Here is a 17344-nt window from a genome sequence, read left to right on the forward strand (position 1 = left end):
TAATAAAGGGTAGCTAAAGTTTAGGGTTAGTTATTATTCTACTAGTGCTTATTTATATCTTTTGTTATAGTGAGGAGGATGTCAATGTTTATTATTATCAAAGTATTAGGTTTTCTTTAACCTTGTATCGGAGACTTCCCATCTCGAATTGGGTAATCGGAGACCTCCCATCTCGAATCGGGTTATTATGTTTCAGTAATTGATTCGTTTGTTTGAGTCCAGATTCTAGACTCTATCAAAATCACTATACAAATTGAACAATCAATGAGATCTGCAACGATCTGCTTAATCTTGACCATCGCCAGGAAAACGGCTCTGGTCGTTAGCAACTGATGACCCACCACACGCCGTCATAGTACACCAATGGCACCATTGATCACCCTCGAGATATCCATCCGTTGGTCTACCGAAAAACGAATATTGGAGACAGAAAAAACAAGGCAAATGCAAGCGAAGATTAATAGAAGATAGGAGACGAACACGTGTAAACGTAGGTGTTAGGTTAGTTATGTTGTTGCAACGTGGCAACAAATAAGAACACAAAGGACTTGTATTAACAACAAAAAGATATGTACCCTTTATCTACAGTGTCGAAATGTGAGACAACTGCTGGTTGCATTTTAGTATATATATAATATATTTATGTATGTGATAATGGCAGCAGCTGGTATTATATTAATTCCCCCCCCCCCCCCCCCCCAATGATTTCTGCTCATGCCATAACCTCAACCTCAAACAAATGACAACCTCCAGCCATTCGGGGTCTAATTGATGCTTTTGGTTATGCATTAAACTGTGTTTAGCTACTTCAGTTGTTTCTTTAATTCCACTGAATGACATTTTTTTTTGTTTATATAGGAAACGGGCGTGTATCTGACGAGATGTTAGCAAGGGCCTGATTCTGATTTTTAAAGGTTTCTTCTCCTGGTACGTTTGGTCATTTCATTTCTCTGATGCATTTTTACAAAAAATTCCAATTTTTTGATTGATAAAAGTCTTCAGTCAAACTATAAATCTATACATGGCTATTTCCACTCATTATTTGTTGCTTTACTACTTGTAGGTTTCCAAAATTGGTCTCGATGGATTACAAAAGGCAGGTGTTTACCGTTGATCTTCTAGAAAGATATGCAGCAAAAGGTCATGGAGTTATTACTTGTATGGCGTCTGGAAATGATGTCATTGTTCTTGGAACCAGTACTGGATGGCTAATCAGACATGATTTTGGTGTTGGTGATTCCTATGGTATAACCTCATATGATAATATTCTTTTATGATTCTCATTATTTAAAATACTAATCATGTATTATATTTGTCATTCATCATGTTTATTTAGATATTGATCTCTCTACTGGTCGTGCTGACCAGTCGATCTACAAAGTTTTTGTTGATCCCGGTGGGAGTCATTGTCTTGCCAATGTAATTGGAAACGGTGCTTCTGATACCTACTACATGCACGCAAAGTGGCCAAAGCCCAGAGTCTTGACCAAACTTAAAGGTCTTGTCATCAACACTGTTGCCTGGAATAGACAACAGATAACTGAAGGTTACTTAGTAGTATTTAATATTTTGCCATCACATGATAAATTATCACTTTCGCCTATGTTATAAATACTGGTTTTTTATAACAGCTTCCACACGAGAGGTTATTCTTGGTACTGATAACGGTCAACTGCATGAAATTGCTGTTGATGAGAAAGACAAGAGGGAAAAATATGTAAAATTTATATTTCAACTATCTGATATGCCAGAAGCTTTTAAAGGGTTACAGGTGTCTTTTTTTTTTTCTAAAGTTTATTTTTTATTCATCATCTTATAAATATATATTGATTTTTTATACAACTTATGTATAGATGGAAACAGCTAGCTTTAACACCGGAACTAGATACTGTATTATGGCAGTAACTCCAACAAGGCTTTATTGTTTTACGGGTAACGGATCTCCAGAGGTAATTTATTTGTCATTATGGCACATGTTATATCTTCTTTACTGGTATTGTTGATAGCATAATTTAAATATTTTGTATTTTCAACCTAGGCTGTCTTTGCCAGTTATGTAGACCGTGCAGTGCATTTTATGGAGCTTCCTGGAGATATTCCAAATAGGCAAGTGCTTTATATACTTCATAGTTTTTATATTGAAGTGTATATTAATAGTTAATAAATTATCTTTTAGTGAGCTGCATTTCTTCATTAAACAAAGAAGAGCAGTGCATTTTGCTTGGCTTTCGGGAGCTGGTATTTATCATGGTGGTCTGAATTTTGGGGCACAAAACAGGTGAAGAGTTAGTTAAATTATTCATTATGATTATCTGATTATTCATTTTTATGAAATTATCCAATAAAATTGTTTTGTTGAAATCATAAGATCGTCAAATGGGGCTGTAAGTTTTGTGGAGAATAAAGCTCTTTTGGATTATTCAAAATTAAGTGATGGTGGTGAAGTGGTTAAACCTAGTTCTATTGCACTCTCAGAGTTTCACTTCTTGCTTCTAATTGGAAACAGAGTGAAGGTGCAAATGATTACTTGTATCCAGTATTAAACTTTTTGCAGTTTATATTTTCTCATCCCATTAGCATATGTATCATTTAGGTTGTAAATAGAATCAGTGAGCAAATTGTGGAAGAACTTTATTTTGACCAAACATCTGAGTCGGCATCAAAGGGGATAATTGGCTTATCCATTGATGCATCTGCTGGCTTGTTCTATGCATATGATGAAAACTCAATCTTTCAGGTTTGCATTATAAGTTACATTACACAGACACATTCTTTTTTGATAAAGTGTTGACTTTTGAGAGTCAAAATAGGTCTCGGTAACGGATGAAGGGCGAGATATGTGGAAAGTGTATCTGGACTTAAAGGAATATGCTGCTGCTTTGGCAAATTGTTCTGATCCTTACCAGAGAGACCAAGTATATTTAGAACAGGTGCTGTCAGTTATTTTCTTGTTAATGTTTATAATATTATATAATTTATATTGATTTACAATATTATTGGCTCAAGTGGTTTGTGTATTGCAGGCTGAAACTGCCTTTTCAGCAGGGGACTTCTTTAGAGCAGCATCTTTCTTTGCTAAAGTGAGTTACTATTTTTTGTTATTTATTGATTTTTTCTTACTTCACATTTTAGTTGAAACAAGTAATTTTTGCAGATCAACTATGCATTGTCATTTGAAGAAATCACATTGAAGTTTATAGGTATAGGTGAACAGGTATATACAGTTCTGTTTCATTCTATGAGATTTTATATAAATTACATTAATGCTATCTACATGACTAACGCGCTTCTATTATTTTTTATTGTTTCTTGAAGGATGCGTTAAGGACGTTTTTATTACGGAAGCTTGATAATATTGGGAAAGATGATAAATTTCAAATAATGATGATATCTACATGGGCCACTGAACTGTACCTTGACAAGGTTTATATTAATTTGTTTTATAATTCCTCAAAAGCATATTTTCATTTATATATTATTTCAGATCAATAGATTACTGCTGGAAGACGACTCACCCGAGAAGCGTAATTCAGAATACCAATCAATTCTTATGGAATTCCGTGCTTTTCTTAGTGACAGTAAAGATGTGTTGGATGAAGCAACTACAATGAAGATACTTGAAAGGTTCTTATCATTTCGTTATTATAATTATTATTTTATTTTGCAGTTTGAATAATTCATGTGTCGACGTATGTTGCAGCTATGGTAGAGTTGATGAATTGGTGTATTTTGCTAGTCTAATGGAACAACATGGGATTGTCATTCATCACTACATTCAGGTTTTTTTTTAAACTTGTAAAATTGACTTCATAATTATTTTCGGGGTTAATTAAAAACGTAGAGTTTTATACTTCATATTGAGCCAAGAATGGGGCCTGTAAACCAATTGAAAGAACATGACTGGGAATGTTCATATTCGTCTGTTTAACTTTAATCAAACAAACGATCGAACGCGAACAGTTAAACGTATGCAGTTTTCTTGGTCGTGTTCATTCATTAACAATATAAATGAACTAACAGAACTGAAAATAGATGAACGAGCATAAGCGAGAACGTAATTGAGCGAACACCGATTCAAAGTAAACATGATCATTAGGTTTAAATGTCTAATAATATAACTTAACTAAATTCTAATGGGTTATATTTTAATTTTTAAAATCTCGACTTAACTGTAAGGACCTAAAAAGTTTGATGAATGTATAAACGAACGATTAACGGACTAACAACCGTAAACTAACGAACATACATGAACATGGGTGAACGTTAGAGGTGGCAACCTTGACCCAAACCATTCCAAATGGGTCAATTTGGGTTGTTTTAAAATTCAAATGGGTTGATTTGGATCATAAGTTTTAATTAAATGGGTCAAAATGGGTCACTTGAAATTCCACATTCTTATTTTTGGGTCAAAATGGGTTGACAAATTTAACTACATGGGTCGATGTGGGTTAGTGTCTTAAGGAAAAGTGACATGTTTGGGTTGAAACAGGTTTTAGATTGGAACGATATCGGTTTAGGTTTCGGCTTGGATCAGCTTTCGTGCCGGCACGAGTTTTAGCACTGGACGGGTTGGGTTTCGGTTTCTTTCGAGTTTTCGCACTAGACGGGTCGATTAAGGTTTTTGATTCGTTTTCGTCGACATTTCGGTTTCGGTTAATTTGTCGGTTTTTTTTTTGATGAGCGAGGTTAACGGCGAAAATATTTTGGTTTTTTTACATTTTTCGTTATTCGTTTATATTTTGAGTTATGATTTTTTATTTGTTTTTTTTGAATTTTTTTTTGAGGGATTTTGATCTTAATAGAAATCATCAAAAAATATTCAAAAAAATTAATAAAAAAATCATAACTCAAAAAATAAAACAAAAACAAAAAATGTAAAAAAACTAAAAAGTTTCGTCTGTTGTCCTCGTTCAAAAAAAAATCAACAAATTAACCGAAACTGAAAGTCGACAACAACGAAACAAAAACATGCTGAAACAAGCTGTTAAGTGATGAAAGGAACTGAAAAATCGCTAAAGCAAGCTGTTAAGTGCTGAAACAAGATGAAAAATCGCTTAAACGAGCTATTAGATGCTAAAACGAACTGAAAAATCGCTTAAACGAGCTGTTACGTGCTGAAACAAACTGAAAAATCGCATAAACGAGCTGTTACGCGCTGAAACGAACTGAAAAATCGCTTAAACGAGCTGTTACGCGCTGAAACGAAATGAAAAATCACTTAAACGAGTTTTGACCCAAACCCGTTTTGACCCGTTCCAACCTTGACCCGTTCTAACCCGAACCTGTTGACCCTAACCCGTTCCGACCCGAACCAAAACAACCCTTTTTTAAGTGACCCGTTTCGACCCAACCCAACCCATTTGCCACCTCTAGTGAACGTAGATGAATGAAAACGATTTTAAATAAATGAGTGTTCACAAACATAAATGAATTGTTCATGTTCGTTTGTTTAACTAAATAAACAACAAATGTTGTTCGTGTTTGTTCATTTATTAAAGGTTAACCGACTTCCGCTGAATGGTTCAGTTCATTTACAAGCCTACCAGTAGTGTTTTCGTTTAACTCAATGTGTACCCACTTTTATAATGGATTTTACTGATCTGCCTTTTAATTTACTTGTGTAGCAAGGAGAAGCGAAAAGAGCCTTAGATGTACTTCAAAAACCTGGTGTTTCTGTTGAACTTCAGGTAAATATTTATATACTTTTTTTATAAATATCATTATATCAGTTTTGTTCTCAAAGTCACATATTAATCATCATTATGGTGCAGTATAAGTTTGCTCCAGATCTCATCATGCTTGATGCATATGAAACCGTTGAATCATGGATGACCCGAAAAGACTTGAATCCAAGAAAACTGATTCCTGCAATGATGTCTTATTCAAGTGAACCTCATGCAAAGTAAGATCACTATTTAAAAAACGGAATAAATATAATTATAGATATATTGAGTTATTGACGCATAAAATTTCATATGCAGGAATGAAACCCATGAAGTAATCAAGTATTTAGAATTTTGTGTTCACCGGTTGCAGAACGAGGATCCCGGTGTTCATAACCTCTTGCTCTCTCTATATGCCAAGAAGGTTTGTGTATTATTCATTCTATAATATTATTATCATATAAACTAATAATTTATAAGTTTTCTTATAAACATTCAGGAAGACGACAGTGCCCTTTTGCGGTTCTTACAATGCAAATTTGGGAAAGGACGACCTAATGGGCCTGACTTCTTTTACGACCCTAAATATGCATTACGTCTTTGCTTAAAAGAAAAACGTATGCGTGCATGTGTTCATATTTACAGCATGATGTTTATGCATGAAGAAGCTGTTGCACTTGCTCTTCAGGTATTCGTTTTTTCCACTTATATATTATCTGCTTGTTAAATATACTCATGATTGACTTTCGTGAGTAAGGTTGACCCGGAGCTCGCAATGGCTGAAGCAGACAAAGTGGAAGATGATGAAGACCTGAGGAAGAAGTTATGGCTTATGGTTGCCAAACATGTTGTTGAGCAGGAAAAAGGTACTAAAAGAGATAATATTAGAAAAGCAATTGCGTTTCTTAAAGAAACCGATGGTCTGTTAAAGATTGAAGATATCTTACCATTCTTCCCGGACTTTGCACTAATTGATGACTTTAAGGTAATTAATGCGACTTTGTAAATTAATAATCACTAATCAGCAAGTAATTAATTCTTTTTTTTGTTTAAACTGTAGGAAGCAATTTGTTCATCTTTAGAGGATTATAATCAGCAAATTGAGAAATTAAAAGAGGAGATGAATGACGCGACACATGGTGCGGATAATATAAGAAATGACATAAGTGCCCTTGCTCAAAGATATACAGTCGTTGACCGTGATGAAGAATGTGGGGTTTGCAAGCGGGTGATTTTGCCTTCTACTGATCATCGTGTGTCAAGAGGTTATACAACAATTGGGGCAATGGCACCTTTTTATGTGTTCCCGTGTGGACACGCGTTTCATGCACAATGCCTTGTTGCGCATGTTACCAAATGTACTGATCGACATCAAGTAAGTATTAATTAGATTATTAGTTTACTATCAGTGAATCACATACACGTGTGCGCGTTAACTGAAATTTTCGAAATTCATTTGCAGGCCGAGTATATACTGGATCTTCAAAAGCAGCTCACTTTAATGAGTGTGGAGCCAAAGGATGGTGTAAATGGTGGGTTAAGTGGTGATGAGTTGACCACAAGTATGACACCTATTGACAAGGTATGTTTGTATGTATGCAATTATATTATTTGAACTGTGATGTTAGTAAATGTTTTGGTATCAGATTCGGTCGCAGCTAGATGATGCAATAGCAAGCGAATGTCCATTTTGTGGGGATTTGATGATAAGCGAGATTTCAAAACCGTTTGTTTTACCAGAGGAATCATATCTGGTTTCTTCATGGGAGATTATGTCCAAGAATGTTGGAAGTGAGAAGGGTATTGCGTTTGTCGTGTGAAACAAGACGGCTTGCATCGAAAACTAAAGCACACGTGTGAAGGTGGTTTTTTTCAGTTTTGTTGATATGTAGCATCTGGTGTTTGTTTATGGATGTATTATTTATGTTAACCTCGTACGACTGTTGTTTATGTTGCATGAACTGAGTTGATCTTTGTTTGATGTTGAAGACAAAAGGACTTTGTATGGATTTTATGATGGTTTTGAGAGAAAATTACAAAATAGTTATTTCTTTTATAGTTTATATATTATAATAAACAGAGTCATTAATTGTGCCTATAGCAAAGGGTCATGCGTCATAATATGGATGTATTCATTTTATATGGCACAAATCTGTTTAATCAGTCAAATGCTTGTCTAAGTTCCTCATGGCCGAGTCTTCTTTCCAATATCATCTTTCTTTTGTGTATCACCAATTAAGTTTTAATGTGTTATGCATATTCTGTCTTTGATTCTCTAATGCGTGTCACATATCACCCTTCTAATCGTGTAGGGTATCGGTAATGACAAATGTTCATTTGCTGTATATACGTGAATGTGTTGAAAATTGTTATTTCAAACCGTTATACATCAACAACTCAGAGAGAGTTTAGTCTTGTCTATTGTGAGATTTGTTAGTATATTAGATCAACTTGTCGATTGAGGAAATAACATTAGAGATTGAACGAGTTACGTGACACCGGGGTTTGTTTAATACTAATAGTATTTGGGTTTTATTATTGGATTTTATAATAATTTACTTGGGCTTAAGTGTTGTGTTCATTAGACTTAATTGGATTAGGCCTTGAGTTTGAGTAGTAATATAAATATTTCAGGCCGATGGTTTTTCTTGGTTAGGGACTCTCAATTGCACACATACAGAAGAGAACATGCGGTTACAGAGGGTTATCTCTGGTTTTTCATCGATACATGGAAACATCAAAACTCAATTCCATGATTAGAATGCTCCGTCTAATCCGATAATTAATTGTGTGTGACCCACAAATAGGTTTATCTTGTAGTGATTCACTGTTACGTAGTAAATAGTAGAAGGACTAAAGTGTAAATGCTCAATATTATAGGGTTATAATTGTAATATGGTAGTATACATATACAGGAATCGTGAATGAATGAAGTTAGCTAATAATTTGAGAGTTTTATCTCTTCTTCTGTGTTTTCTTCTTATACAATTCTTTAGCTCAATTACCGTTTGTATCGTAACAAGGTATCAAAGCTCTCTGATCCTCGGAAGCTCTTAATCTGGAACCCTAATTCATTTTGTTTGCCCCAAATTCGTTTGGATTCTCTGAAATTGATCATTGTTTTGATCAATTTCATCTTAACAGCAACCAATTTTCGTCTGATTTCAATTCGGTTTCTCAATTGATCATTGTTCAATCAATTAACAAACGAGCTCGGTCTAAGAAAAATAAAAATCAAAGGCTAACAAGGTGTTAAAATTCAAGAATTGTGGCAGCAACAATCAAGATTCACAACATCATCAACAAGGTAATCATGGAAATCGCTTTGGAAAAAATAACATCGATATGGCAACAAGGTACGATTAATGAGTATTGTGGCGAATTCCAAAGTTTGCTCGATAAGGTCAAACATTCTGAAGAAATTAATGAAGATTATGCAACATATCTCTTCATTAATGGCCTTAAGCCAGAAATTGGTTATGGTCTTATGAGGTTTCACAATATAGGCGATGGTTTAAAGTTGGAACAAGCATTTTCTTTGGCTAGATATCAAGAAAGGTTTTTAGATGGGATTTTAGTTAATGGGTCAATTCAAGGAGAATCATCAAATTGTGAGGTAAGTACATTTGATTCACACCAAACAAGTAGTCTTGAATCCAGTTGTGAGGCATTAATTGATATCTTTAGTGATAATGAACAAGTTCTTGATTCACCATATGTTTCTCAAATCACAAAAGTGGAATCTGCCCACCAAGTGTTTGTGGAAATGCCAAAAAGGGTTAGAAATGATATTCAAGAACCCATTAATCTTGAATGTGAATCTGATATTAGGATGTGTGAAAAGCGAATTGATTCTTTAAATCAAGATTTTGGTGTTCGAGAATTAACTGGTGGGGATAATTCAAATGAAAGTGAAGAAAATGATGAAATGACTAAAGTTTTTGGAAGTAAAATGAACTCGGATATGAGTGGAATATTTGCAATTGAGGGTAATATAGTAGAGTCAAGTGAGAGTGATGTAACTGTTGACAGGTTGCCACCATATTTGCATCAAAATGAAAAGTTGTTAGTATCAAATTCTAGCAGACCAGAGGATTTGATTAAACAACAATTGATGAAGTCATGGGTGATCTATGGGAGGCTGCAACTGAGTTTTGGGCAGGAGTATGCTAGCGATCTTTTTCATGATGAAAACAGTGGTGTTGTTTCACAAATGCGTGAACTGCAATTTCTTATAGATGTGAACAAAACCCATGGAATTGGATTAAAGGCTATAAAAAAAGATAATGAAGCTGATATGGTCAAGACTATGATAACAAGGCAGTTAGGTTCTGAAGTGATAGTTATTAAAACTTTTGAATGGAAACCGGGTTGGCAATATTGTTCTATTGAAAATTTGAGGAAAGCTCAACGTAATTCAAATGAATTTTCTGATACTGGCCAGCTAGAAATTGTTGGTGTTGATACTATATACAATACTTTGATTGGGTTAACTTTTCATCATGTCTTCGCATTAGTTATCGTTTACATTTCTGATGAGCCACAAAATGTTGAGTTGGAAATGAAGATTGGGAAATTTGAAAGGAATGCTAAGATTAGTATCAAATGTGCAGAAGACATATTGCATGTTGCTATATTTACAGAAGCATCTTCGCCAATACTTAGCAACCCAAAGAGCGCATCTGTTCCTTTGACCCAACCAGCTTATCAGAAGACAGCTCCATTCACAAATCATTCCATTTTTGTTTGTGAACTTTTAATGAAGTCGGGTACAACTGTGGATATATTAATAATATTTCATTATCATAAAGGGGGGTACGAATGGAAAATCAGTCAAACGTAGTTACAACTACAATGACTCGGTTTGTGTGATTTCTCTCAAACTTAGAAAGTGGGACCCGAGCCTTGTAATTGTGATTGCCTCATGTGTTATTGACAGAAGGTTGATAGTGGGTGATTTAAAAAGGATCCGTGGTGTACATTTGGAAGAAACTGGACATGGTTGTGCAAATGAGTTTGGTGCAAATACAACAAATTGACCATTCAAATTGAAGAATTTAAATTCACTACAGATCTAGAAAGACTTATAGTAATAAAGTGTAAAGGTATTAATGGAAGACTAGTCATGGAAGCATCAAAAGATACATTTTTTTTTACAATATGCAAACAAAGCACTTTTCATCCTCTGTGGATTTAGTTATGGAAAACAATGCTCCTAATTGGCTGAACGTCTTGGCATTCAAGTCTAAAAGAGAATCGGTGAAGAGATGGCTAGTGAAATGGAAATGGAAGCGCAATTTCATTTGTGAAATTCTTCAACATTTGATGAAACTTGTAAAAAGAATATTTTTTTTCTTCCTTATTTTGATTTTTGGGGACAAAAATCTTTTGAGGGTGGAGTAATGTTACGTAGTAAATAGTAGAAGGACTAAAGTGTAAATGCTCAATATTATAGGGTTATAATTGTAATAGGGTAGTATACATATACAGGAGTCGTGAATGAATGAAGGTAGCTAATGATTTGAGAGTTTTATCTCCTTCTTCTTCTGTGTTCTTCTTATACAATTCTTTAGCTCAATTACCGTTTGTAACGTAACATTCACGATTTAGAGAACGATCGCATACCCGGTTTGTTTAACTGTTTGACTCTGGGTTTTAGACAACACATGCTAATACAATATCCTAGATGGACTATAATAGATATGGAAGGAACTGAAAAGATTAATTATAGCTCGTAATATTTGGATCAACTATAGTCATGCTACTGGTATAGGTCTTATTTAATAATAAACTATTGTCATTTAAGGGCACATTGCACTTGTAATGTCCAACGTTTAAGGTTCCTAGAGTAAGATCGAGAAGTATAATTCTACATGTCACAATAATATATAGTTTCAAGAGGTGTTTTATTTCAAAAATCTCAAATCTAGATTATTTGTTAGCAAGTTGGTTGAAGATATATACATGAATTACTGTCTCATAAACAGTAAAAATATATGGATTTAAATTAATGGTTGACCAATTAGGTACAGACCTTATGTTAGTTATATATACAAAATCTTAGTAGTGGAGCTTCATTTTAACCGAAGGAGGTCGTTTGAGGCAAGTTTAATGTGATTCTTACTATTACTATTCATTGAACCTATGAAAAAGTTAGTTTTCTAAACGGACAACAAAAATAATGGAAGACAGAGAGGATAAGAAGGGGACACTTTTTAATTATTCAAACGCATAGACGGGACTTCACCATCATCCACTTGCATCAATACATACATATGCACACATATATATTCTTTCCTTTTCAAGTAAGAAAATACCCTCTCTTTTTTAATTTGAGTAGGGCTGTAAACGAACCGAACGAACACGAACAAGACCTTGTTTGTGTTCGTTCGCTAAGGAAATAATGAGTTCACGAACACTCACCGAACGAGATTTTATGTTCGTGTTCGTTCATCAAGGAAATTAATGTGTTCACAAACGGTTCACGAACACAAATAAAATCGGCAGAGCCCAGAGATTAAGACCGATGTATTTATCAATGTGAATAATGAAAGCATGTAAACGAATTGAACGAACACGAACAAGGGCATGTTCATGTTCGTTCATTAACTTTAAACAAACACGAACATTTAATCGAACAAATATTTATGTTCATGTTTGTTTATTTCAAAAATGGACATTTGTGTTCGTTTAGGTTTGTTTGTTTAAAATCTAAATGAATATAACTGAACAAAGATAAAGAACATATATGAACACAAACAAACATAAACGAACATAAATGAAAACACTTAACTGAACACAGATTAACAAATATAAAACTTTAAGTAAATGAATCATCTAAATAATATTTAATTATTTTTTATTAATACATAAACAAACATAAATAAACAGACACAAACGAATATAAATAAACAAACATAAATAAACGAACATAAACGAACGTTCATGAGCATAAATGAACGAACGGAACATGTGTTCATGTCCGTTCGTTTAATTAAACGAACACAAACGTTTTGTTCATGTTCGTTTATTAAATAAACGAACATAAACGAACTTCCCGCCGAACATTTCACGAACAATTTACCGAACGTTCGGTTCGTTTATAGTCCTAAATTTAAGTGTCTTGTTTATTCTGTTTCTTCTTATAAGTCTCTTTCCACACCTAACACATTGATAACTTATCATAGAAATCCATTTTTCCCCTATTTTCAAATGTTTTGATTTTAATTAATACATAACATCTACTATTTTATAGTTTTTTTCATTGATTTTATGGTTTTTTTTGGTTTGAAGGATTACGTCATTCATCATTGATAAATATGAGAAATTGTCAAAATATGTATACAATAATTAAAAATACGAAAAGTGGAATATTTTTTTTTGTAAAAAATTTTTGAGAAAAGGGTCTAAATTAAACACCTACTTACATGTACTAATACGTGACAGAAATTTCCAATACGACAAGATTTTACTGTATACACCTCATTTCAAAGAATATCAATCCTGATTAAATGTTTTGATAATTGAAGAAATACTATGTGACCCCGACAGACCCCGACAGATTAAGGATAATCTTAGGGTTAAGTAGATGTTTCCCACGAGGGTTAGGTCCGGCAAAGATGACTATTCTTCTCAACCTGCAAAACAGACACCGTAAGCTCGTCACTGGGGGGGGGGGGGGGGTTCCTCCTTGTGACCACCCTCCGGCGTGAGAATCAGACTAGGTTGCTCTGAATATAAGTGTATATAGAGAGAAATAACTAAAGAGAAGATGATGATACCGTTCCAGGGTGTTGGAGTATTTATAGCCGAAGGTAGGTTTCCAAGCAGGTACGGCCAGCTGTATATAATATTCCTTTTCCACCAACTATGGGCTACGTTCGTGCCACGATGGGAGTTGGTGGGTAGGCAGCGGCTGATAGTGACATTTTGTACTGGAGCGTGCTCCTCCTCGTACTATTGTCAGTGAGCTGTTACCCTGTGATGGGTTCATGGGTTGCTTTTCTCAGATCTTGTCTATTTGTCCATACCTTGGTAGGTATAGTACAAAAGATCTTCTAGAAGCGTATGGACTGGCTCTTTTGGGCGGGAATATTCCCGCCCTGCTCATTCCTTCTTCAGGTGACATTGCTGAAGTATAAGAGTTAGTGCCTTATGCGTGTAGCCTTACTGTTAGTGCGGGTAGCCTTCCTTCTTGGCTTGTACCCACAGCTGCGGGGACAGGCAGGGTACTGTACCAAGGGAGGCTTTCCTGCGGGGACAGCTGACTTACTGCGTGTAAGGTCTTCATCTCTCTGAGCATGGTGGGTCCTGCGGATCCAGTTGGTCTTTGCGCAGACGTACCTCTTCAAGGTGAGTCTTACGGGTCCAACTGGGCTTTGCGGGGACCTACCTCTTCAATAATATTTTCAAAACCTAAAGAGAATCACACGTGTATAAAATTAAATTAGGTTTCCAACCATCACAACATTTAGTTGAATGATACAATAAAAATGTTAGACAAAGCAATAAAACACTAAATCTCAGCAAATTTATAACACGCCATTTTATGGTAAAAACATAAAAGAAGGGTTTATTTTATCGTTTTATAGCTTAATTTATTCTAGAAAAAACGTTTACAATGTTGTTCTCAAACCTATACAACTTCCAACACACATCCTCCAATTTCATGTTATTGTCAATCTCATCCCATCCAAAACTCACTCATTTTACGACGCAACGCCAAACTTTGAGTCAACTCACGTCATGGACCGAAAAAACTCCGATTACTCTTTAACTCGGTCACCAGAAGTTCAACTACCAAACGAAACTATTTAAGTTATAACAGAAGAACAAAAAAATTTCTAACAAAGCCAAACTATTAAATTAGTTCTATTTAATTTCTACAACGAAAGAATTTAGACTATTTGTGGACAATAAAATATAACTGTGAAAGCAACGAGAATTTTAAGAAAGACAAGCTAATGCCTAATGGAGAGCTATCAATCCTCCTCTACTAATAAAAAAAAGTTGAGGATTAGGTGTCCTATAATCATTATAATTTTCCCTCCTAATTCATAATCTTTCTCGTCTCATTCATCATAACTATTCATGAGTCAAATGAGATATTGTAAATTGGTCATAACATAAACGGGTCATATAATAATCCACCTAAGGTATGTATTCTCATTAACATGTACGTTTCATTCTAGAGTTCTGGCTCCATGTCTCCGCGATTTATGCTCTACTCAAAATCCTCTTTATTTAGGTATCATGTTCTTCATATGATTCTTAACTTTTGTTATATTAAGTGTTGGGAGTTAAGTGTCATTTTTGTATCTGTGTTTTGTTTGATTACGCACATTTAGTATCGTTTTTGAATTTATTGCAAATGACTACCTCACATTTTTAAAAATTGACATTTTAGTTCCCAACTAAAAGGTTGTGGAATCTAGTCTCACTTGAGACATGTTTAAGCTTATATTTATAAAACACGGTTTTTACGCAACCTAAATCATAACCAAGTATGCTCATTTAACAATTAAATTGTTTAAAGTTTAAACCAACAAAAAACCTCTTTTACTTAAGGTCCAATTTTATTTTATTTTTTGCCTTCGGCAAAAATTTTTAACAATTCTCAGATATGGCCTTGGAAACAATAAAGGTTTATAGAATCTGATTTCGAAATTTATGATATCGACTATATATTTATGTTAATGGATTTACATCTTTGATATATCGATTATATTTTTCTATTGTTTCATATTAATTAAATAAAAGGTTAACTGGATTTGATTTCGAAATTCATGATATCAATCATATATTTTCTTTTTTAAATACAAATCCTAAATGATTTGATAATGTATTAGTATCATCTCACCATTGTTGTTAGTTCAATTTCATAAGGTATGATGTTCATTCACAAGCTGTGTTATCTGTGCGAAATTTAACAGCCTTTTTTGTTATGTTTAATCAATAATCTTGATTATATTCCTATTTTTTACACAATAAGTGAATGAAATTAGGGAAAATTAATGTAGGTTTTTTTCGATTATGTTTATTATCAGTGATTTTGATTCCATTCATGTGTTGGATGGGTTTATGGTCGTTTTTATCTAGATTTGATTCAAAGTATTTCTAGAAAAAGAAGTAACAACCACTGCACATTTTTTTCTTCATGTTGATTCATGTTCGATTATATGATTTTGATTTGTTCTTCGTGTTGATTTTGACTTTGATTATTGATTCTCGATCTTCATTTTTTATGGCTGAGTTTGATTATTGATTATGACTTTGATTTGTTCTTCAGGATATGTTTGGTTTGTTGTTCGATTCAGGTTTGTGTATTAGTTTTGTTTAGGGCTTATATTGTATTCTTTTTCGTCGGCTAGTAATTATGCTTATTGAATCATACATGTTAGGTCAGTTAACATGGTCACCTTCTATCATAAAGGTTAAAGTCAAGCTTTTTTCAAGCGGGTTACGAGACATTTTCATCTGTTAGTTGTTGGGTTACGTGTCAATTAACGAGTTCAAGTCTGATTACAGGTCACATATTGCATTTCGAGTGTGTTAAGGTGGTTTTAGAATTTTGAAATTTTTTTTTCGAAAGTATAATGCAACAAATATTAGGGGAGGCATTTTAGGAGATTCGACTATTAAAAGTCGAGAGTTTAGTTGATTTAAAACAAATTTTTAACAAAACAGGTTACATTTTTGGGTTACTAGATGTGTTTGGGTACATTAGTAAAAAGGAAATTTGATACAATTTGTTGGAACCCGATTCGTATCAATCCAATAACAATTAATAGATCTCAGATCTGTTTATAATAGATTAATACCTTAACTATAGATCTAGCTCATAATTAATTTTGATTCAGTGTTGTATGTATGTATGTATTATCAGTATGTATAGAATAGTAATTGTATAATATTAGGATGAAGATTGAGAGAATCTGGACAGAGTTTCGTTAATTAGATCTTCAAAACTTAAATTAAACGTGAACAGTGTTCACTATATATAGAAGATAGGTCTGGTTCGCTAACATCCCCTAGCGAACAAGACGCTACTTCGTTACATACATTAATAAGACGAAACACCCCCTGATTCGTTAACATCCCCTAACGAATCAGGAGGGAATAAGCTTAAATCTTAGTTCGCTAACATCCCCTAGCGAACTAGACCTTACACATAACGAACTAAACAATAATTAAACTAATTATTACATTAAATATAAAACAAATACGTTAACGACAATTACAAAGACTCAAGACGCAAAACCGTGCACTAACAGACACCCCCTTGTCTTGAGCTCTTTGTCTTTAAATTACTTGAAGCGCTTGGACTGCCAATCTCTGCAACTATGAATTCCATTTTCATGACATACACGCACAACGCGCTGGAATTGCATAGCCAGGTCGTAGTCTTCATTGCGCTCAATCAGAATCTGTTTCCTGTGGAGCACGTCATTGTCGATCTCAGATAAATTAATCAACCACATCAGGTCGATTATCTTAATGAGCTTAGTATTCAGTCTTTTACCAAGGACAATGACGGCCTCGCCAGTACGATTGTCATAGTACCAGCGGTTGAACGTGAGATGCATCTGTTGGGGCATCGTCTTCACCGGAACCCGCTTCATCGTCTTCGGCGGCTTTACCTTAAGGACAAGTTTCCTCCAGCCAGTCCTTGGATCAATCTC

General features: G+C 34.3%; 1 protein-coding gene across 2 annotated transcripts; it reads left to right on the forward strand.

The window, feature by feature from the left end:
- The first annotated feature begins 884 nt into the window (after positions 1-884).
- On the forward strand, positions 885-7681 carry LOC143544510 (vacuolar sorting protein 18-like). 2 transcript variants are annotated; one of them, XM_077036602.1, is made up of 23 exons: positions 885-927; positions 1064-1245; positions 1337-1546; positions 1632-1771; positions 1854-1949; positions 2039-2110; positions 2181-2278; positions 2369-2513; positions 2594-2737; positions 2811-2930; positions 3024-3080; positions 3155-3214; positions 3316-3423; positions 3485-3624; positions 3701-3779; positions 5625-5687; positions 5772-5902; positions 5982-6087; positions 6163-6351; positions 6421-6648; positions 6724-7038; positions 7126-7245; positions 7310-7681. In XM_077036602.1, exons 2-23 carry the CDS (start codon positions 1083-1085, stop codon positions 7481-7483), a joined length of 2958 nt encoding a protein of 985 aa, XP_076892717.1. In that variant the 5' UTR covers positions 885-927; positions 1064-1082; the 3' UTR covers positions 7484-7681. The 2 variants fall into 2 exon arrangements, with proteins under 2 accessions (XP_076892717.1, XP_076892718.1); XM_077036603.1 differs by lacking the exon at positions 885-927 and having other exon boundaries at positions 1068-1245; positions 1465-1546; positions 7310-7680.
- Positions 7682-17344: the final 9663 nt, after the last annotated feature.

Source organism: Bidens hawaiensis, unplaced genomic scaffold (assembly GCF_021521415.1).
Source record: "Bidens hawaiensis isolate Kalapana, Puna unplaced genomic scaffold, B.hawaiensis_p1.1 tig00013599_1, whole genome shotgun sequence".
NCBI lineage: Eukaryota > Viridiplantae > Streptophyta > Magnoliopsida > Asterales > Asteraceae > Bidens > Bidens hawaiensis.

Excerpts from the sequence above, each read along its gene's own strand:
- LOC143544510 (XM_077036602.1), top strand. The coding sequence starts at position 1,083 with ATGGATTACAAAAGGCAGGTGTTTACCGTTGATCTTCTAGAAAGATAT. Across the intron at positions 3,424-3,484 it reads CTGAACTGTACCTTGACAAG|ATCAATAGATTACTGCTGGA; the intron begins GTTTATATTAAT and ends ATATTATTTCAG. Across the intron at positions 5,688-5,771 it reads GTGTTTCTGTTGAACTTCAG|TATAAGTTTGCTCCAGATCT; the intron begins GTAAATATTTAT and ends ATTATGGTGCAG.